Source organism: Sapajus apella, unplaced genomic scaffold, assembly GCF_009761245.1.
Source record: "Sapajus apella isolate SASKATOON/1434 unplaced genomic scaffold, GSC_monkey_1.0 scaffold47, whole genome shotgun sequence".
Classification (NCBI taxonomy): Eukaryota; Metazoa; Chordata; class Mammalia; order Primates; family Cebidae; genus Sapajus; species Sapajus apella.
The window spans coordinates 9,288,554-9,312,101 of NW_022436987.1; the positions used below are offsets into that span (position 1 = coordinate 9,288,554).

At 40.2% G+C, this 23,548-nt stretch overlaps 1 protein-coding gene across 3 annotated transcripts in view; it reads left to right on the forward strand.

Annotated features, from left to right (window-relative positions):
* The window catches only part of SPON1 (spondin 1), a 301,120-nt gene that overhangs the window by 112,677 nt on the left and 164,895 nt on the right, over nt 1–23,548 (forward strand). For all 3 annotated transcript variants that reach the window (XM_032240836.1, XM_032240837.1, XM_032240835.1), the window contains exons 4-5: nt 3,550–3,623; nt 8,877–8,999. In XM_032240836.1, the coding sequence (XP_032096727.1) occupies nt 3,550–3,623; nt 8,877–8,999 (197 nt within the window). The remainder of the gene's footprint in view (nt 1–3,549; nt 3,624–8,876; nt 9,000–23,548) is intronic.

Below are 23,548 nucleotides of genomic sequence, written 5' to 3' on the forward strand. Positions count from 1 at the left end.
TTGGCTTCCCAAAGTGCTGGGATTACCAGCTTGAGCCACAGCACCTGGCCCCATAATCTAACATTTTGCTGTAGAATATTGATGTGTTTGATTATAGGGGTATTAATGGTATATGTATATTCTTTCTGATATCTAAAAATTTCTGAATTCAAAAACACATCCAGACCAAGGGTTTTGGATGAAAAATTTGAGAACCTGTCATGTATAAAGCATATGTTATATAAGGTGATAATATACATAAAATGCCTCCTTAGTGCAGGCTAGCATATAGTAAGGGCTCAGAAATGACAACAATTATTAAAAAGAGGAAATGGGCTACCTTAGACTTTATAGAACATTGAGGAAGCTGAGACATCTTATAGGAATACATGTTTTCCTTCTCTAGTCCCCCCAAATTTTTATAATCATATATTTCAAAAATTGGAAGGCAATTACTTTTCTGTGCATGATCATGCTTTTAAATTATAGGCTTTGCCATTACCCCCCTTTTACAGTAGGAGGAAGATTCTGAGTACTTATTACAGAGGCAAGCAAAGGCCGGCATGGGTGATTCTGGGAGAGGAAGCAACAGAAGTAGGGTCTTGTTGTAGACCAGCCAAAAGGCCTGGTCTAATGGAAGAGGTGTTCACACAAAGAGAATAAACATCCAAAGTCTGCAACCCAGAAAGCTGGGCACAAAGTGATGACAGCTGAAGGCGGGACATCTTTGGGGAAAATTATAAAGAGCCTTGAATGTGATAAGTTTGTATTTTATCCTGTAGATGACTGATTTTCAGATGTTTTTAGCAAGAGAGCTTTATGGAATCAAAACTTGATTTTGATGGGAGCTCCGTCCACTGCAGCCACACACCAACTGGTTTCTACTGTGTCCCAAGTGCTCCTTTAAAAGAGCAGATCTTATCATCTCAGTCCTCCAGGCACACTCTTCAAAGATATCTCATTAAAGTTGGAGTGAAATGCCATCTCCCTGCTGGCTCTGGGTAATGTGGCCCTACCCACCTTCCCAGCTCATCTCATACAGGTTGAGTATTCCTTATCCGAAGTGCTTGAGACCAGAAATGTTTTGGATTTGTGATTTTTTTTTTCGGATTTTGGAATATTCGCATATACACAATGAGATATCTTGGGATGGGGACCCAAGTCTAAACACAAAATTCATGTACGTTTCAAACACATACATGAATAGGCGTGTGTGTGTGTGTGTGTGTGTGTGTGTGTGTGTGTATCCTGAAGCTAATGTTATACATTCTTCTTAATAATTTTGTGCATAAAACAAGTTTGTGTTTTACACAAACATTGAGCCATCAGAAAGCAAAGGTGTCACCACTGCAGCCTGCCATGTGAACAGTTTGTGGTTGTTTGGCATCACCATCGTTCCTAACCCTAAATTTATGTGCTATCAATCCATGTTTTAATGTGACCTGATACATGAGGTCAGGCGTGGAATTTTCCATTGTAGTGTCATGCCAGCATCTGAAAAGTTCTGGATTTTGGAGCATTTCAGATTTTGGATTTTCAGATTAGGCATGTGTAACCTGTACTACCTCCTTGACTTACCACTCGTAGGTCCTCTCACAAGCCCATGTCCCTCCCCTCCTGAAGAACTTTATAAGGGATGCCCTCTCTCTGACTCCTCCCTTCCACTTGCCTAGTTAGCTCTTAGTTCGCCATTTCAAACCACAGCTCTGCCACCCTTTTTTGGCTAAGGGTTTCTCAGCATGGTCAGGACACTCTATTCTATGCTCTCCTGCACTCTGTGGACTTCCTTGCGGCCTTTAATCAAGGTTGTGTTAAATGATCAGCTACAGGTTTGGTTGTTTGATCCTTTCTCTTTCTATGCTGCAAACTTTGAGAATGGGAAGTATGGCCCCATCTGGCTTGTTTATGACAGCGTCCTGGCACCTCCCTCAGGCCCCTAAGCAGACCACCATTTGTTGAAAATACACCAGTAAATATAACAGGAAGACAAATTGGGAAAGGAGGCCGTTGTGGTTGAAATTAGGATGGAGCCTTTGGTTGAAGCAGGAATGTGGGGCCTGGGGTACTTCCCACCAAGCCTGCCCCTTCCCCACCACAGGGGTCCTGGAGGCACAGAGTAGAAAGCACTGAAAAGCACTGTTAGAGATGATGGGATGCCCTGACTAACGAAAGGTTTCATTATTTGGCTTTGGGGTGAGGAAAACTGTTTTCCTCTTGGCCTGAGGAAACTTTCTTTTGCATCGTGGTCAAAAGAATGATCAAAGTAGCTTTGTGTAGACAGGAAGCATATTTCATTCATTTATTTCAACATCTTGTCTCTCTTGGTTAAGAAATGACTGTAAAAGACATTGTAAGCTAGTCAGAATTGTATTATTTTGTGCAAGACTGGATATAGAGTAGACGTTTCTTTGGAAAGTCATCATGGCCTAGGTCCAGACCATTAGGAAGGTTGCCTCCATCTCTGTGGATCTATGCACACATGGCCCCATTCCTGGGTCTGGGATCATGTGAGACAGTGCAGATCATCTGACTTTAACACTCCTTCAGCGTGGTCCGCTATAACAGAGTCAAGGGATCCCTATATCTGTTAAATAGGGTGAATGGAAGTGAAAATTACCTTTTGACTGAGTGGCATTGCTGAAGACTATCAATAGAAGTGGCCCAAGATCCTTTCACATTTTCTCAGTTTTAAATGTTGAAAACTTTCAAATTACTGGAACTGTGGGTTTCAGGATTCAATCTCTTCAAGGCCAGCTGAAAATAAATAACAGAATGGGTCAAAATAAAAGAAGCATGTCTGTGCAATCCCAGATTAAAGCAAAAATATGTGCTGGCCAAAAGTGTCATTTTTCAACCTCAATATATTTTTTCTAAATTCTAAGATCCTGCATTTGACATGTTTAAGAGGGAGATATAACAGCTGAAGTTGTCTTTGTTCAGAATGTAGGAGACAGTTTTGTCTAGACTTTCAAGAAAGATATAGAATGACATTTTCAGAACAAATCAAAACGTATTTTTAAATTCCTTTTCCCCCTTCACAAAGAGGATTTGACATGCTTCTGTGATTTCAATTTGGTTGATCTATAAATGGCCTCAATAGTTTAACATGAAAAGCAGAGTAAAATGAACCATTGAGAAAAGTTATTAAAATACTGTTAGTTCACTTTCTTACCTTCACAATAACCTTACCACCAAAAACAACTTAGTAACTAACATTAAATGCAGTGGTTTCTAGATAGGTGTTAATCTCTTGACATACATTTTCCAACTTAGTTCTCACCACAATCCATAAAGTAGGTATTGCTCTTATGTTAATTTTCTTTCTTTTTTTTTTTTTTTTTAAGACTGGGTTTTACCATGTTGGTCAGGCTGGTCTTGAACTCCCGACCTCAGGTGATCCTCCCGCCTTGGCCTCCAAAGTGCTTGGATTACAGGCGTGAGACTGAGACACAGGGGGTTGGGATGATTCACTCAAACCCATAAAGCCAAGCAGGGACCAGGTCTGACTGATCCCCCAAACCTGCCTTCCTGTCCTCCTCACCACTGTGCTTGGGTCTTCTTTCTCCACAGGGCCAGCATCGTACAAAAACGCATTATTTACTTTCAAGATGAGGGCTCTCTGACCAAGAAACTTTGTGAACAAGGTAAGATGCTGGCGGGCTGGCGGGGTGAGGGGGGGAGGGGGAAGGGGAGGGGGAGGGGGAGGGGGAAGGGGAGGGGCAGAGGCAGATACGTGGAAGGCAGCTCCTCCTGCACAAGCCTGCTGCAGGAGGCCACTGGACTTCGTGAGTTCCTCTGGGTTCTTGCTGTCTCACGTAGCACTGATTTTTAATCTGGCTGTGTGCTGTGGATAATTGGATCCGCCTTAAGCCCTAATTACTCAGCTTGATTCCCTGGGTAGGAGATAATGTACCTTATATAGGTGTCGTCGTCTTATTTTTGTGAAACAGTGATTATTCTGAAGAGGTTCTTTGGAATAATTCACAGGACTTAATTAAGGAATGTACAATTGTGTACCTTTAAAAAGTCTATAATGGTTCTTTGGAAAAAGTCCCCAGCAGGATCTTGTATGGCACCCAGACAATATGGGGGGATTTTCTCCAGAGAAGACCAGCAGGGGATGGGGATGCCAAGGGGGCGTTGACCTTGTGAGATCACCACACTCAAGGATCTAGTCCTTACATTTGCAAGTTCATCAGCCCCCTCTCCTTAGGTTGAAGGTATCCTAACAAAGCACGTAGAGACTAACTAGGCTGGGGAGGATAAAGCAGAGGCCTGAGTTTAAACCAGGCCCAGGTTTGAATCTGCCCCTGCCCTTTCTAGCCGTGTGACTTAAACACATAAAATAGTACAGTACCTCATTGACACATAGTAAATGTTATCTGTAGAATAGATAGCTCTTGTTATCTATATCTGAAAGCTTATTCATTAATCTGTAAAAAAAGAATTCAGACCTTAAACATCTGAATGTTTTTAGAAGTTGCTAGATAACTAAATAAAAATAAAAATATTCTATATTTATGCAGCATAACTATCTCATTTCTATTTATTTTTGCAGAATTTCTATTTGCATTTAGAGCAATTAGTCTTTTGAGAAGAAATAATCCTCTCCAACTACAGCAAATTATAAGCTATTAAGAAAAAGAAAGGTTGATAAAGGTCTTCTGGGAAAACAATAATAATAGCTAATAATTTTTTAGTGCTTTGCTACATGGCAAGAACTATTCAAAGCACTTTATATAGATTAATTTTGTAATCTGCACAACAGCCCTATATGGTAAAGATTATTATTTTTATTTTATAGATGAGGAACCTGACACAAAAAGTTTAAATAGCTTTCTCAGCATCATAGAGCTAGTGGTGGAAGGCAGGGTTTGAAGTTAGGAGCCAGTGCCCTTAACCATTGCTTTCTATCAAAACAACTTCATCCAGTTCAATAGTTCTTATCATTGCCTTTGACAGATCAATGCATTGTCCCCCTGTAGATGAGCTGAGCAAAAGCTAGGTCCCCTGTTTGGGATTGCTTGGGGAACATGGCAATAGCAAAGAAGAGAGAGTCGGATGCCTTGCATTAGGGTCATACCTCCCAGAGGGGCTGGAGAGCTGGAATTTGCAGTCCAGAGAGGCCACCATTAGCTTCCAGAAGGGCACCACCACATGTGGCTTCTGTGGATTTTCTTTTTTGTGTGTTCAGCTGCCTGCAAGTTCACTCAACCTTTCTCTAAATGGAGCATCTCCACTTATTAAGCTCTTGGTTCCTCAATGACAGTCCCATCCCTGCTATAGTTCCATGTGATGAGATCCAGGTGCTGCCATGGAGTTGTAGGTGTTTTGGATCACATATTTAGAAGACACCCCTAGGTCTTCTCCCACAGGCACTGTGGTATGGTTTTGTTAGTTTGACTGTCAGGGGACAGCCTTATTTCCAGGAGCTGAGGGTTCTTAGGAGACACTTCCCTGACACCCACGTGTTCTGACAGCAATCATTAACAAATGTGCACTTCCCAAAGTCTCAATTCTTGTGTGAAGCCTTGTCTGAGCTGTGAATATGCTAAAATAATCTAGATACAGTGTCAATAAAATGGCATGGCAAATCTCTATTTAGTTCTCACTTGTGAGACAGAGATCCTATCAAAGTAACTAATCATGCATCCGTATGCAAAGACCACTTGTCGATGGCAACTTAATGGACAAAAAAAAAAAAAAGCTCAGCAGCACCTGGGCTGTAGGATGATTAGGTGTCCTTGTAGATGCTCCCCAGAAATGGTAGACCCATGAGGAAATTCATCAGTTAGCAAAGGGAATCGGGAAGCATGTTAAGAAAATGTAAACGTAGAACAAAGGAACTTTTTAAAATGTATGCTCAATTATCGCTAGCTCTTTCATTAAGTTCTCTATGTTCTTTGCTTCCTTGTTGAGTCCAATCAAATCTATCAAGGAAGGGAAGAGAAAAACTTGTATTTATTATTTTCCTCTAATTTAAGTCATTAATCCATAGGGAAAAAATTAAGAGCTGCACAGATTAAAAGCAAAGGCAATCAATACTTTTAAAAAGCAAGTTAAACAATAAATTACTTCCAATTAAGAACAGAGAAACAAAATATTCAAAAAAGTGACCTGTAACAAACATATGCATACACATACTTTATTTTTTATTTTTTAATGTTTTTGAGACAGAGTTTTACTCTGTCACCCCGGCTGGAGTACAGTGGCATGACCTTGGCTCGCTGCAACCTCCACCTCTCAGATCAAGCGATTCTCCTGCCTCAGCCTCCCAAGCAGTTGGGATTACAGGCACATGCCACCTTGCCTGGCTAATTTTTGTATTTTTAGTACAAATGGGGTTTCATCTCTACTAAAGATGGAAAGATCTCTGTCTCACAAATAAGAACTAAATAGAGATTTGCCGTGTTGGCCAGGCTGATCTGGAGCTCCTGATCTCAAGTGATTCACCCACCTCTGCCTTCCAAAGTGCTGGGATTACAGGCATGAGCCACTATGCCCAGCCCTGCATACACATACTTTAATACCATGTCACTAACAAAGGAAAGAGACAAAAAGAAGGAAAATGAAGGAAAACACAGGGAAAGGAGGAAAATGTCAACAAAAAAGAAATAATGAGAAAAAAAAGAAAAAGGCAAGAGAGAGAATACAGAAAGAGAGTTGCAAAAGGAAGCCAGTGGATTTGGAGTAAAAATGGGGAGAGAGGGCAGCTCTGGAGATGCTCCATAGCCTGAAATTACTCATGATTGGTAGGCCCTGCTGTGGTTAGGAGTAAGTGGACGATTCTTATCACTGCCCTTTGAAAGCCTGATTCATTTTCAATAGCTTTTCCTCAGTAGGAAAACAGTTATGTCTGTTTTTATTTTCAAACTTAAAAATTTATTTTTCAAATGGAAGCTTATTTTCCTTTGAAAATCCAAAAGGTTTATTATAAGTGCATTCCTTTGAACCCTCAGAAATATCTTTAAGTTTACCACTTCTATCTGAAAGTCCTTTTGATAAGGCAAAGCTACTAGTCGGCCTCTTTTGGTTTTTGTAGAGACTATTGCTGCCTCATTTAATAGCCCCTAGTAGTTACAATTGAAACCTCAGCATGTATCTCTGATTTAGAAATCCTAGAACTATGCAGAGAGCCTTTTTTTTTTTTTTTTTTTTTTGAGACAGAGTCTCGTTCAGGCGCCAGGCTGAAGTACAGTGGTGTGATCTCTGCTCACTGCAACTTCCGCTTCCCGGGTTCAAGCAATTTTCTTGCCTCAGCCTCCTGAGTAGCTGGCCTGGGACTATATGTGTACACCACCATACCCAGCTAATTTTTGTATTTTAGTAGAGACGGGGTTTCACTATGTTGGCCAGGATGTTCTTGATCTCTTGACCTCGTGATCTGCCCACCTTGGCCTCCCAAAGTGCTGGGACTACAAGTGTGAGCCACCGCGCCTGGCCTGGGAGCCAGTTTTTTCAATGTGTCTTTCTTCATTTGAGAAAAGCAACACAGAAACAATAAAAACATTTTCTTTCATTGCTATCTATGTAGACCTATCCAGAGGAGGTCTTTCCTGCAGTAATGTAGCACAGAGATTAAGGGCGTGAGCTCTGGACCCAAAAAGACCTGGCCTCCAGTTCTGCCTGCCCTATTCCTAACCCTGTGACCTTGAGCAGGTTACCTAATCTGCCTCAAGTTACTGATCTGTAAAGTGGGGTTAACAAAAGTACTTACCTTCTAGCATTGTTAGGATCAAATGAGACAATATATGGAAAGAAATCAACACACAAAAGGACTCAGTATTTTGTATTTATTATTATGATGTCTCATCCTTTCGTCTATACCCTACAACCTAGAATTCACTTTTGTCCATCACAGATTTTATACATTTAAACCAAATCAACCCAGTAAATTCCAAAAGGAAGTCTTATAAAATGCTCTTCCTAAGACTCACAATGATTTTAATATTCCTTGTCACTGCTCTTTGTATAATATTTAAGAATAAATGTCCAACTGCAAAGAAAAAACCATTTATGTTAATACTACAGGAAGAACTAAAAAAAAAGCAATTGAAGCAAGTTGCATCCGTAGTCATTGTTTTCATCTTACAGGAAGCAGAACATACTAAAAGCAACAATGTGCATCTAGAGATGTGGGTTTGACAATCGGAAATACTGAATTTATTCATGTAATCTCTCTTTCCCCGCTTATCAGCTATTCACAGCTAAAAATGAGGGCCAAGAGGGAATCTTAAGTTTTTCCTGGCTGCTTCTATACCCAGAAGTACAGTAAACTTGAGCTTATGAACACATTTCTGTCCCCCACACATTCCAGTGAAGTCTCTGAAAGTGTGATAAGAAGTGACATGATTATGTATGCATGCCATTTTTTTTTTTTTTTCATTTCAGTAGTTCTTTACGTCTCTCCATTTATTTTCACTGTTCTACTTCAAAGTCATTGCTTCAGGTCCTATCATTTTGGTCCCAGAGAATATTTCCTAGAGAAAGCACACACATTTATTCCTCTTAAAATTTGTTAGAGAAATCCTGTTGTGGGAGAGAAGGGGAAAGAGACCAGGATCCAGAAAGGATGATTGAGTAATTTTCACCCCTGATTTTTCAACAGAGCCCCCATCTTAAATATTCTCAAATAACCTATTGGTTGTTGTTCCCACAGATCTTGCCAAGTTATTAGAGGAAAAGCTCTGAATTCTTTTTTTTTCAAAAGATTACCATACTTAGAGGCATACAGAATCCTTTATTGCCCAAGTACTGATCTGGTTCTAAGTCTTATTAACTAATGAAAACTGCGTCTTCTTTTCCTAAGTCCAAGGATAAGATGAGATGGTGATAGCACTACCTTATACACAGCCCACATTTACTTTCTAATGTGGTGACTTTTCTGACTGTTTCAGATTCCACATTTGATGGGGTGACTGACAAACCCATCTTAGACTGCTGTGCCTGTGGGACTGCCAAGTACAGACTCACATTTTATGGGAATTGGTCCGAGAAGACACACCCAAAGGATTACCCTCGTGAGTAGAGTGGCTACTCTCTGGTTTGGGGAAAAGCACATTATCAAAGTTCTATTTGGTTGTGAGGCGTACTAGCTGCAGCATGTCAGATCTGCTCCCTAGTATCAGCTGGTTCATGAAATGCATATTCCAAGTACGTATATTCATCAAGACAGGCAAACATTATATGTATATTCATCGAGACAAGCAGTCATTATACGGGTATGCTTTCAGCTTCTTTGCATAATATTGTGCTTTCTTATTTGTGATTTTTAAAAATATTCCTGAAGTCATGCTACTTATCTTCAGGTCAGGCATTTGGTAACCTCAATCCCCATGGAATGACCCTATCCATGAATTCCATGACAGACTTGCTAAAAATAGCTGCCAAAAGGGACCTGCTCTTGATTCTATAGGTCAAGGTGAACAAATACTCTACTATCTAGGTGTTGGTAATTAGTCAGTATGCTCTTTTTCTACTGACTTCAGATGTCACCTTGAAATCCCTTCATGAGGGGCAAGCCATGGTGGCTCACGCCTGTATTCCCAGTGCTTTGGGAGGCTGATGTGGGAGGATTGTTTGAGGCCAGGAGTTAGAGACCAGCCTAGGCAACACAGCAAAATTTTAAAATTAGCTAGGCATGGTGGTGCATGCCTATAGTCCTAGCTGCTAAGGAGGCTTAGACAGGAGGTTCTTAAGCCCAGGAGCTTAAGGCTGCAGTGAGTCATGATCACACCACTGCACTCCAGCCTGGGCAACAGAGTGAGACTCTGACTCAAAAAAAAAAAACAACAACAACAACAACAAATTCTTTCATAACACTGTTATCAAGATAGCCAATACAAAGCCATGAGAGTTGTCAGAAGACCCCAAACTTACCATTTTTAAGTAGATCCTACTAATTCCCCTTTGTCATATAATTGTCTCAACAAATGCCTAATGTGTCAGGCACTGTGCTCAGCTCTAGAGTTGTAATAGTGACCATATTCTCGAGTCACTCAGCAAGACACAGACACTAACCAAATAGTCATACAGAAAAATGTGAAGACTATAAGAAAAGTGGACTTAGTGTGAACCAAGCATTTTTACATATGTTATAGTGTTTAATCCTCAAAGTAATATGTTTTTGTGGATATGTTTACTGAGGATCAGAGAGATTTCATGATTTGCCCACAGTCAGATGTAAGTAACGGATCCAAGATCCAAAGGGGTTTGTCAGGCTCCTAGGCCTGCCTTTTGTTTGGGTTGTATGTTGCCCATTCCCTCTGTGGGTGGCAGGATGTCCATGTGTGGCACTGAGCCTGTTTTTTCTGTTCATTGTCTGTTTTGTTCTTGTGCATTTTACTTTGGAGTTACCACACTTCAGAAAGAACAGTAGGAATGGGATAGAGAGATTAAAAAGAGGGATTTGGCTCAGGTCCCAAAAGAAAGGGGGAGAAAAGGGCTCATGACTGGGACTTAAGAAGACTCAGGCCAGACCAGAACCTCCATGATCCCCATGCAGCCCACCCAGAGGGGACTCTGACATTAGTTGGCAAATCAAGAGCTCTATTGTTTAATGTTACCACATGCAATCAAGGCTTGGGATCTTAGAAACCTCTTTCTAGTTCATGCTTCTGACTCTGGGATTCAGCCTGATCTGCATCAGCTATGTGGGAGACCTGTGCGAACAAACTTGGACTCTCCGCCTGGGGGAAAGAAAACACTTGGAACACGCATGATGGAAAAAATTTCCTCCAGCCTCTCCTATCCCCTAACCAGAGGAAATAAAATGTTATGGGCCCATTACTCATCTTTTGTGATCCTAAGAAGCTTCTTGACCTTTTCTATTCTGCCACTGTCATTTCCCAGAATTTAGGGAGGAGATGGGAAAAAAAAAAAAAAACCATTGTTTTTGGGTCTTTTGGCCAAATCAAGTGCAAATCTATACAGAATTTCTGTGGTAGTGTTCAGAGTTTCTTAATAACTATGGCAGATGTGTGTTCCAGATCTTCTAGGATTGTTCCATTGTCAGACGTTATGTCTGATATACATTGTCTGTCAGATTGTATCCTAATTTTTTCTTAGAAAATTCATGGTCACTGTGTACTGACTGAATAGCACTTAACATATCATACTGCAATTATTTCTTTTAAAGTTTGTCTTTCTCACCAGACTGAGAAGTCCACCAGGACAAAAGTGATGACATGCTTATCTTTGATTCTTGGTGCCTGGTACCTTCCCAAGCACTATGTACTGATTGTTGAACTAGGAATGGCATTCATTATGACCTGGGAAGCAGATGTCTAGCCTTCACCTAGTCATGATGGGCAGTACTGAGGGGAGTGTGGGCCAAACCTTCCATGGAGAAAAAGGAGTGAACACTCAGGGAGACTGGAGCCATTTAGAAGGGCACAGGGAGAAACTAATTAGGACCTTGAAAATTTAATCTTCTCAAAAGTTATTTCTATCAATCTTAGATAATAGATGAATTTCCTTTTGCCAGTGTAGAGGTGATGCTGTCTTGATAACCAGTCTCTGTCATCGTGCCCAGAGAAGCTTCCCTACAACAGTGCAAACTGAGAAATGCCAAACCCCCTGTCCTTTATTAATTAGTTATCCAAAACACTGCTTTTTCTGCAGTGATCTTAGGACAGTGGTCTCAAGCTTTTAAATCTCAGGACCCCTTTTACATGCTTAAAAAATCTTTGAGGATCCTAACATAAGTGATTTATATGGGTCATAGCCATCAATGTTCACTATATCAAAAATTAAAACTGAGAAATTTAAAAATATTATTTATTTTAAAAATAAACCTAGCAAATTAAAAATAATAAACTGATGACAGATTAACATAAAGAACATATTTTCTGAAAATACCTATATTGTTCAAAACAAAATAAGTGTAGTGAAAAAAAAAGATCAATGTTTTACATTTTTGCAACTGTCTTTGCTGTCTGGCTTAATAGAAGACACCTGGATTCCCATTTGCCCTTGTTTCTGCATTCAGCTTGTGGTCTATTTTTTTGGTTGAAGTATGCAAAGAAAATTGTCTTATATGGATATGTAATTGGAAAAGGGAAGAGTATTTTAATAACCTTTTCCAATAATTATAGATAATCTTTGATCCTACACCAGAACTCTACAAATGGTTGTTTTTTTAAGGTTAATTACAATGTGGAATATGAAACTATATCAATGAACTTATACTCTTACATTAAAAGTCAATGCTTTACCTTCTACTTTGAATAGATCTTTTACAAATGCATGATTGTGTAACATCTTACGTCGATCATTTGGAAAATACTGGTTTACTGAGTTATGCAGATTATCCAAGAGTTGGGACAGTTAATTAAACAATATGAAAAGCCTTATCCATTAATATCACTATGAAGCTCATCAGAAAAGTATTTAAGACTGGAAAGCTATCAAGTTCATAGTAATGAATGCAAGTTTTCTAAAATTCTGGGTTTTGCTTGAAAGCTCAAATTTTATCCTTGGCAACAAATACTGTCAGTTGTTTTCCTTGAAGTGACAGGCTCACTTTATTTTTGAGAAAATGTAGGCCAAATTCCCATGTCTGAATAACCGTAATTTGTCTGTCATTTGTCCTTTCAAGTGAAAATAATGTTTTATGAACATAAAAAGTGGCTAGTCCAGCTTGTACCTCAAAGAGTCGCATAAATGCTCTTATTCAAGACAATCATAGTACTTCAGTATGTAGCAGAAGTGCTTCTGCATAGTTCCCAATTAGTCATACAGAAAAATAAAAAGATGTTTACTCAAAGGCAGAGATCTAATGAAATTAATCATTTTTATTGTTTTTTTCAAGGACATTTTTTTTTTTTTTTTTACTTTAAGTTCTGCGATACATATGCAGAATGTGCAGGTTTGTTACATACATATACATGTGCCATGGTGGTTTGCTGCACTATCAACCCATCATCTAGGTATTTGTCCTAATGCTGCCCCTTCCCTTGCCCCCACCCCCACCCTTCAACAGGCTCCCGTGTGTGATGTTCCCCTCCTTGTGTCCATGTGTTCTCATTATTCAGCTCCCACTTATGAGTGAGAACATGCAGTGTTTGGTTTTCTGTTCCTGTGTTAGTTTGCTGAGAATGATGGTTTCCAACTTCATCCACATCCCTGCAAAAGAAATCAACGCATTCTTTTTTATGGCTGTGTAGCATTCCATGGTGTATATGTGCCACATTTTCTTTATCCAGTCTATCATCGATGGGCATTTGGGTTGGTTTCAAGTCTTTGCTATTGTAAGTAGTGCTGCAATAAACATACATGTGCATCTGTCTTTATAGCAGAATAATTTCTAATCCTTTGGGTATATACCCAGTAATGGGATTGCTGGGTCAAAAGGTATTTCTGGTTCTAGATCCTTGAGGATTGCCACACTGTCTTCCACAATGGTTGAACTAATTTACTCTTCCACCAACAGTGTAAAAGCGTTCCTATTTCTCCACATCCTCTCCAGCATCTGTAATTTCCTGACTTTTTAATAATTGCTATTCTAACTGGCTTGAGATGGTATCTGATTGTGGTTTTGACTTGCATTTCTCTAATGACCAGTGATGATGAGCTTTTTTCAAATGTTTGCTGGCTGCATAAATGTCTTCTTTGAGAAGTGTCTGTTCATACTTGCACCTACTTTATTTTTTTCTTGTAAATTTGTTTAAGTTCCTTGTAGATTCTGGTTATTAGACTTCTGTCAGGTGGGTAGATTGCAAAATATTTTTCCCTTTCTGTAGGTTGCCTGTTCACTCTAATGGTAGTTTCTTTTTCTGTGCTGAAGCTCTTTAGTTTTAGTTAGATCCCACTTGTCAATTTTGGTTTTTGTCGCAATTGCTTTTGGTGTTTTAGTCACGAAGTCTTTACCTATGTCTGTGTCCTGAATGGTATTGCCTAGGTCATCTTATAGGGTTTTTCATGGTATTAGGTTTTACGTTTAAGTCTTTAATCCATCTTGAGTTAATATTTGTATAAGGTGTAAGGAAGGGGTTCAGTTTCTGTTTTCTGCATATGGCTAGCCAGTTTTCCCAGCACTATTTATTAAATAGGGAATCCTTTCCCCATTGTTTGTTTTTGTTAGATTTGTCGAAGATAAGATGGTTGTAGATGTGTGATGTTTTTTCTGAGGTCTCTGTTCTATTCCATTGGTCTGTACATCTGCTTTGGTACCAGTACTGTTCTGTTTTCATTACTGTAGCCTTCTGGTATAATTTGAAGTTGGGTAGTGTGATGCCTCCAGCTTTATTCTTTTTGCTTAGGAATTTCTTGGCTATATGGGGACTCTTTTGGTTCCATATGAAATTTAAAGTAGTTTTTTCCAGTACTATGAAGAAAATCAATGGTAGCTTGATGGGAATAGTATTGAATCTATAAATTACTTTGAGTAGCATGGCCATTTTCACAATATTAATTCTTCCTATCCATGAGCATGGAATGTTTTTCCATTTGTTTGTGTCCTCTCTTATTTCCTTGAGCAGTGGTTTGTAGTTCTCCTTGAAGAGGTTCTTCACTTTCCTTGTTTTATTCCTAGATATTTATTCTTTTTGTAGCACTTGGGAGTTCACTCATGATTTGGCTCTCTGCCTGTCTATTATTGGTGTGTAGGAATGCTTGTGATTTTTGCACAGATTTTGTATCCTGAGACTTTGCTGAAGTTGCTTATCAGCCTAAGGAGATCTGGGGTTGAAACGATGGGGTTTTCTAAATATACAGTCATGTCATTTGCAAACAGAGACAATTTGACTTCCTTTCTTCTTATTTGAATAAACTTTATTTCTTTCTCTTGCCTTAATGCCCTGGTGAGAACTTCCAATACTATGTTGAATAGGAGTGGTGAGAGAGGGCATCCATCTTGTGCCAGTTTTCAAGGGGAATGCTTCCAGCTTTCGCTCATTTAATATGATATTGATTATGAGTTTGTGGTAAATAAATAGCTCTTATTATTTTGAAATATGTTCCATCAATACCTAGTTTATTGAGAGCTTTTAGCATTAAGGGTGTTAAATTTTTATCAAAGGCCTTTTCTGAATCTATTGAGATAATCATGTGGTTTTTGTCATTGGTTCTGTTTATGTGATGGGTTATGCTTATTGATTTGCCTATGTTGAACCAGCCTTGCATTGCAGGAATGAAGCTGACTTCTTGTGGTGGATAAGCTTTTGATGTGCTGCTAGATTCTGTTTGCCAGTATTTTATTGAGGATTTTCACATCGATGTTTATCAGGGACATTGGCCTGAAATTTTCTTTTTTTGTTGTGTCTCTGCCAGGCTTTGGAATAGGAATGATGCTGGCCTTATAAAATGAGTTAAGGAGAAGTTCCTCTTTTTCTATTGTTTGGAATAGTTTCAGAAGGAATCGTATCAGCTCCTCTTTGTACCTCTGGTAGAATTCAGCTGTGAATCTGTCTGATCCTGGGCTTTATTTGGTTGGTAGGTAATTAATTACTGCCTCAATTTCAGAACTTGTTATTGGTTTATTCAGGGATTCTACTTCTTCCTAAGTTAGTCTTGGGAGGGTGTATGTGTCCAGGAATGTATCCAGTTCTTCTAGATTTTCTAGTTTATTCATGTAGAGATGTTTATAGTATTATCTGATGGTATTGTATTTCTGTGGCATCAGTGGTGATATCCATTTATCATTGTTTATTGTGTCTGTTTGATTCTTCTCTCTTTTCCTCTTTGTTAGTCTGGCTAGCAGTCTATCTGTTTTGTTGATCTTTCCAAAAAAACTGGCTCCTGGATTTATTGATTTTTTTGAAGGGTTTTTCATGTTTCTGTCTCCTTTAGTTCTGCTTTGGTCTTAGTTATTTCTTGTCTTATGCTAGCTTTTGAATTTGTTTGCTCTTGCTTCTCTAGTTCTTTTAATTGTGATGGCAGGGTGTCAATTTTACATCTTTCCTGCCTTCTGTTATGGGCATTTAGTGCTATGAATTTTCCTCTTAACATTGCTTTAGGTGTGTCCCAGAGATTCTGGTACATTGTCTCTTTATTTCCATTGGTTTCAAAGAACTTCTTTATTTCTGCCTTAATTTCATTATTTACCCAGTAGTCATTCAGGAGAAGTTTGTTCCATTTTTAGGTAGTTGCACAGTTTTGAGTGAGTTTCTTAATCCTGAGTTCTAATTTGATTGCACTGTGGTCTGAGAGACTATTATGATTTCTGTTGTTTTGCATTTGCTGAGAAGTGTTTTACTTCCAATGATGTGGTCAACTTTAGAATAAGTGCTGTGCGGTGCTGAGAAGAATGTATATTTTGTTGATTTGGGGTGGAGAGTTCTGTAGATGTCTATTAGGTTCTGCTTGGTCCAGAGCTGGGTTCAAGTCCTGAATATCCTTGCTAATTTTCTGTCTCATTGATCTGTCTAATATTGACAGTGGGGTGTTAAAGACTCTCACTGTTATTATGTAGGAGTCTAAGTCTCTTTGTAGGTCTCTAAGAACTTGTTTTATGAATCTGGGTGCACCTGTATTGAGTGCATATATATTTATGATAGTTAGCTCTTCTTGTTGCATTGATCCCTTTACCATTATGTAGTGCCCTTCTTTGTCTTTTTTGATCTTTGTTGGTTTAAAGTCTGTTTTATCAGAGACTAAGTTTGCAACCCCTGCTTTTTCTTGCTTTCCATTTTCTTGGTAAATATTCCTCTCTCTTTTATTTAGAGCCTATGTGCGTCTTTGCATGTGAGATGAGTCTCCTGAATACAGCACACTGATAGGTCTTGACTGTTTATCCAGTGTGCCAGTCTATCTTTCAGTTGGGGCATTTAGCCCATATATTTAATATTGTTATGTGTGAATTTGATTCTGCCATCATGATGCTAGCTAATTATTTTGCACATTAGTTGATGCAGTTTCTTCATAGTGTCATTGGCCTTTATATTCTGGTGGGGTTTTTTTTTGCAGTGACTGGTACCAGTTTTTTCTTTCCATATTTAGTGCTTCCTTCAGGAGCTCTTGTAAGGCCAGCTTGATAGTGACAAAATCTCTCAGCATTTGCTTGTCTGTAAAGGATTTTATTTCTTCTTCACTTATGAAGCTTAGTTTGGCTGGATATGAAATTCTGGGTTGAAAATTCTTTTATTTAAAGATGTTGAATATTGGCCCCCACTCTCTTTTGGCTTGTAGGGTTTCTGCAGAGAAATCTGCTGTTAGTCTGATGGGCTTCCCTTTTTAGGTAACTTCACCTTTCTCTCTGGCTGCCTTAACATTTTTTCCTTCATTTCAACCTTGGTTACTCTGATGATATGTCTTGGGGTTGCTTTTCTCGAGGAGTATCTGAGTGGTGTTCTCTGTATTTTCTGAATTTGAATGTTAGCCTGTCTTGCTAGGTTGGGGATGTTCTCCTGGATAATATCCTGAAGTGTGTTTTCCAACTTATTTCCATTCTCCCCATCACTTTCAGGTGCCCCAATCAATTGTATGTTTGGTCTTTTCACGTAGTCCCATATTTCTTACAGGCTGTGTTAATTCCTTTTCATTCTTTTTTCTCTACTCTTTTCCTCATGCTTTATTTCACTAAGTTGATCTTCAGTCTCTGATATCCTTTCTTCCACTTGATCAATTCAGCTATTGATACTTATGTATGCTTCAGGAAGTTCTTGTGCTGTGTTTTTCAGCTCCATCAGGTCATTTGTGTTTTCTCTTGTTAGCAATTCCTATAACCTTTTATCAAGGTTCTGGGCTTCCTTACATTGGGTTAGAACATGCTCCTTTAGCTCAGAAGAGTTTGTTATTACCCACCTTCTGAAGCCTACTTTTGTCAGTTCATCCAACTCATTCTCTGTCCAGTTTTGTGCCCTTGCTAGAAAACAGTTGTGATCCTTTGGAAGAGAAGAGGCATTTTCCTTTTTGGAATTTTCAGCATTTTTGTAGTGGTTTTTCCTAATCTTCATAGATTTATCTTCCTTGATCTTTGAGGCTGATGACTTTTGGATGGGGTTTTTGTGTGGGGTTCTTTTTGCTGATGTTGATGTTATTGCTTTCTGTTTGTTAGTTTTCCTTCTAACAGGCCCCTCTTTTGCTGGTCTGCTGCAGTTTGCTGGAGGTCCACTCCATACCCTGTTTACCTGGGTATCACCAGCAGAGGCTGCAGAACAGCAAAAATTGTTGCCTGCTCCTTCCTCTGGAAGCTTCATCTTAGAGGGGCACCAGACTGATGCCAGCTGGAGCTCTCCTGTATGAGGTGTCTGTGAACCCCTGCTTGGAGGTCTCTCCCATCAGGAGGCATGGAGGTCAGGGACCCACTTGAGGAGGCAGTCTGTCCCTTAGTGGAGCTCGAGCACTGTGCTGGGAGAATCCTCCTTGTCAGGATCTGCTGAACTCTTCAGAGCCGGCAGGCAGAAATGTTGAAATCCACTGAAGCTGTGCCCACAACTGCCCCTTCCCTGAGGTGATCTGTCCCAGGGAGTTGGGAGTTTTGTCTATAAGCCCCTGAATGGGGCTGCTGCCTTTCTTTCAGAGATGCCCTGTCCTGTGAGGGGGAATCTAGAGAGGCAGTCTGGCCACAGCTGCTTTGCCATGCTGTGTTGAGTTCTGCCCAGTATGAACTTCCCAGCCTCCTTAGCACTGTCAGGGGAAAGCTGCCTAATCCAGTAACGGTGGACACCCCTCCCCCCACCAAGCTAGATCATCCCAGGTCAACTTCAGACTGCTGTGCTGGCAGTGAGAATTTGAAGCCAGTGGTTCTTGGCCTGCTGGTCTCCATCGGAATGGGACCAGCTAAGCAAGAACACTTGGTTCCCTGGCTTCAGCCCCCTTTCCAGGGGAGTGAATGGTTCTGTCTTGCTGGAGTTCCAGGTGCTACTGGGGTATGGAAAAAAAAAAAAAAAGAAAAAAAGAAACTGCAGCTAGCTTGGTGTCTGCCCAAACAGCTGCCCAGTTTTATGCTTGAAACCCAGGGCCCTGGTGGTGTCGACACATGGGGGAATCTCCTGGTCTGCAGATTGCAAATACCACAGGAAAAGTGTAGTATCTTGGCCAGATAGCACAGTCCCTCACGGCTTGCCTTTGCTGGGGGAGGGAGGCCCCCAGCTGCTTGCACTTCCTGGGTAAGGCAACACCCCACCTTGCTTCTGCTCACCTTCTGTGGGCTGCACCCACTTCCTAACCAGTCCCAATGAGATGAACATGGTACCTCAGTTGGAAATGCAGAAATCAGCCACCTTCTGTGTTGGTCTCGCTGTGAGCTGCAGACCAGAGCAGTTCCTATTCGGCCATCTTGCCAATATCCTCCAAGGATATTCTTAAGTGAAACGGATCCTTTGTTGTTTACTACTGATATGTGGCAGTGAAAAGTACATCAACTACTGATACAGGTTGGAGCCATTGCCTTGATTCATGCTCAGTGCCAGAGTTAATGTCAATATATTATAAAAACAGGTAATGTCTTAGTATTATTATAAAAATAGCTTTTACCTTCCAGACCCCCTGAAATGGTCTCAGGGTTCCCAGGGACCTGTGGTCCACTTTGAGAACCTCTACAGTAGATAAGATAGCAACCTAAGGTATCTGACCTTCAGTACTCTTTGGGTAACTTGCCCTTGGGAATTTATGTTGGACACTGCAGGAAGGTTGGGGCAACACCCAGTCTCTGCAGGTGGGCCAAATCTGACGAGGCTCTTCTCAACCATTATACAAAATGGTTTGTTCCAAGTGTTGTTTCTGGGGTTCCCTCCATTGGAGCGCAGAGCTCTCTAGGAGGGGCTAGATGTGGTGAGATAAGAAGGGAGGCAGGGGAATCGCCTAAATGACCTCTGGCATTCCCTATCTATTATAATGCCATAGATCTCTGCTCGTCGTCTGGAAATAGTGAAATCCTTTTAAAACACTTCTAATTTGGTAGTTCTAGAAATCCATTTTAACTTATCATGAAAGTTTTACCTTCTAATTTTATGAATGAAAAACTCTTGAAGCACAAAAAGGTTACAGACTCAGATGACATAGCCAGAGAGTGTCCGAAACAAAATCAAAGCTTAGATCTCCTGACTCCCTTTTGCCTTCCTCTGTAGACAATCAAGAGGCAATCAATCTTCTGTCCTCTGCAGGAAAATTAATATCTTATACACAAACCATCTTTTAATAAGGCCCTGCTGTACTAACATGAACTTAATTGGTACCAAATTCTGTGCCATACTGAACAGCTTTGCCCCACTCTACAAAGACCTACATTGTAGAGATCCTGACTTAGAAAGAGAAGGTCTGGATTCACTGAGCCTGAGTGGAGTTTCTGGACCCTGAAGTGTCAGAAAAACTGCCAGCTCCTGCAATGTCTGTTCTAGGATTGTGAGTCTGTAGCTCCCAGCTGTGGCTCAGAAGCAGTTGCTTCACAGGAACAAGGTGATCAGGCTGTGTTACCACATAAGAATGTCCTGAAGGCTGGAGACATGCCTAGTCTTTGCCAAGGGATTGAGAGTTACCTAAAAGATGCTGAGTCTCTTTACTGTCTAGCTCCGAATACAGCTCTTGGATTTTTGACAAATGCTGCTACCCCATAGAGACCCTGTAATCTCCCTTGACAATGTAAGCTGCGTAGCTTCCTCCATTTTTGATATGACATCAGTTTTAATGCTATTTAACAGATACGCATTGATGAAAAGAACACTTTTTTTCCCCAGGAGCTAATTATTTTTTTCATTTGACAACACATTGCCTAAAATATAAATATAGCAATTGGGAAATATACTCTATATAATCAAAGTTCATTTTACAGTGAAATTCAGCCATCTATTTTATTGGGTCACTGAATTTAGGAAATTATTGTTAAGCCCAGTTACATGAAAAACCACTACTCTAACACTTAGCAACTACTTTGGTTTCTTCATATATTCGTCTATATACAGAGGAGCTATGTTACATTTGAACACACTGTGTTGCATTTGATTTTGTCTTCATACTTATAATTATTTGATCAGCTTGTTCTGAGCAACTTATCTATTGTTTTATTGATCATTCAAGTAATGTCAGGTCTTTTGCTAACATAGAAAGTACTGCAATCAAAAAAAAAAAAAAAAAAAAACCTTGTACTTAGGACGGTTGAGGTGGCCACGCCTATAATCTCAGCACTTTAGGAGGCCAAGGCAGGTGGATCACTTGAGGTCAGGAGTTCGAGACCAGCCTAGCCAACATGGTGAAACCCCGTCTCTGCTAAAAATACACAAACTAGCGAGGCATGCTGACATGTGCTTGTAATTCCAACTACTCAGGAGGCTGAGGCATGAGAATCGTTTGAACCTGGGAGGCAGAGGTTGTGGTGAGCCAAGATTGTACCAGTGCACTCCAGCCTGAGTGAAAAACACTTTGTACTTAAAGTCTTCCTCAACACTTCTCCTTTCCTTGGATTTATTTCCTTGAAATAATTTCCCAAGAGTAAAACCACTGGATCAAAGAATATTGACTTTTCTTTTGGCCCATGAGACATCTTGCCAGATTCTTCTCCAAAACATTTGATCAATTCAGTTTATTACCAATAATGAATAAATGTATATGCTTCTCCCAGCCTCCTCAGCATTTAATTAAAATTTTAATTAAAATTTTATTAATTTATTAATTTATTAATTAAAAATTAATCTTATTTTAAATTGGCATTGGTTTAATTACCAGCACACTTGAATCTTTTTTCATCTTTACTGTCCTTTGCCTTTAAAACCACTAGGGTATTGGCATGAATCAAGTCTGATTTTGCTCCTTGTCTCCCAAGGAGATAGCCTCAGTCATTGTCTGGCACATTGAAAGTTCTGAATAAATAGTGTAGAATGAATGGCTGAATGAATGAGAAGAAGTTACAAAATGAGTAAGGAAGAGAGTGGAGGGAGATAAGCAATGCAAAGCTTCTGAAAATGTTAGGCCAGAAGAGATGAGGCCATATGTGCCTGCTGAGTAGACAGCAGCTTGGATGGGGCCAGTAGTGGGTGGGAGGATGGGCAAGGAGGACATTGCAATCAGTTAGTGGGCACTGGTGTGTCTTGTACTACAGCAGTGAAAGTGGTAATGGAGAAAATTGGTATACAGGTATTGATCGACTTACGACCTATGCAACTTAAGACCATTCGACTTTACGACCACAATTGCTAGCCACGACTGCTCCGCGTCTGGCAGCGCAAACGTTGCCCAGCTGGGCCTACAACAGTGCGGACCAGCTTCTGGCAGCACTACCATCTCCACGTGCATATAGCCTACTCAACTTACGACAAAATCGTGTTACCACCGGTCTGCCGGAACCAACCGTGGTTGTAAGTTGAGCACTGGCTGTATTTGACATCTCTTTCAGCAGTAGGGTCTGTCATGGACTGGATACTGAGGAGTGAGAGAGAGAAACATCAAAGCTGACAAGCCAAGTTTCTGGCTTGGAAATGGAGGTGCTCTTTCTTTTGAAAATATACCTCAATACTATTCTTTCTCTTTTTACAAATGACTTTGAAATCATTTCATCAAGCCCTGGAAAGGATCTTGTCAGAATTTTAAGTGGGATTGCATTAAATCTCAAAATTACCTTGAGAGGAATTGTTAGCTTTATAATGTTTAGCTTGTCTAGTTTCTTCCCATTTACAAATAAAACCAATCATTTCTGGGTTTCCTTAGCACCATGCCTAGAACAGTGATACCATATGGACCATACCCCTCCTTTCTCAATCTAACTGCAGAAACAAAATTAAACATTATATTACAGTTCTCCAGAGAAAGAGACCAATAGGAGACAGATGATAGATTAGACAGGTAGGTAGGTAGGTAGATAGATAATACATTTTAATATATTTTTATGAGGAATTGACTCACATGATTATGGAGGCTGAGGAGTCCTACAACCTGCCATCTGCAAACTGGAGACCTAGGAGAGCCAGTGGTGTAGTTCTAGTTGTAATCCAAAAGCCTGAGGACAAACGGAGCCAATGGTGTAAATGCCAGTCCCAGGGCAGGAGAAGACCAATGTCCCTGGTCAAGCAGGCAGGCAAGGCATAAAGAAATGGACTTTTTCTTCTGCTTGTTGTTCTATTCGGCCCTCAAATGATTGGATGAGGCCCACTCACACTGGGGACGGAAGTCTCCTTTGTTGAATTGCCTGATTCAAATGCAAATCACACCTGGAAATCCTCACAGATGCACCTAGAAATAATTTGAGGACCCCATGGTGCAGTTGACACATAAAATGAACCATCACAAACATTCACTGAATGATAGTCCCACTGCTTCCTTCTATCACTGCGAAATCCTTCCCAAAACTGAGAAGTCTGTCTCTCAGAGCCTCCCAGCTGTACCACTGCCAGTGCTGAGATGGGACCGGTGACACTGCTGCTGCCACCAGGCTAAGTCACAAATAGAGGATGTCACCAGGAAAGAGTATTTGGCACGCAACACACGTGTCACCATACACAGTTCAGTGAAAGAAAGGGCAAAAGGGAAAGGATTAAATCTCTTCTTCAGATTTTTTCTCTTGCCTGCCTTCTACCTCTCCAGAAAGGAAGTCTTATGACAACAATTCACTCTTGTATGGGTTGGGAGTGGAGAAGGAAAGTCCATGACCACATTTTTCAGTTAAACAGGGAAGACTGAACACATGAATCTCTATTGTTTC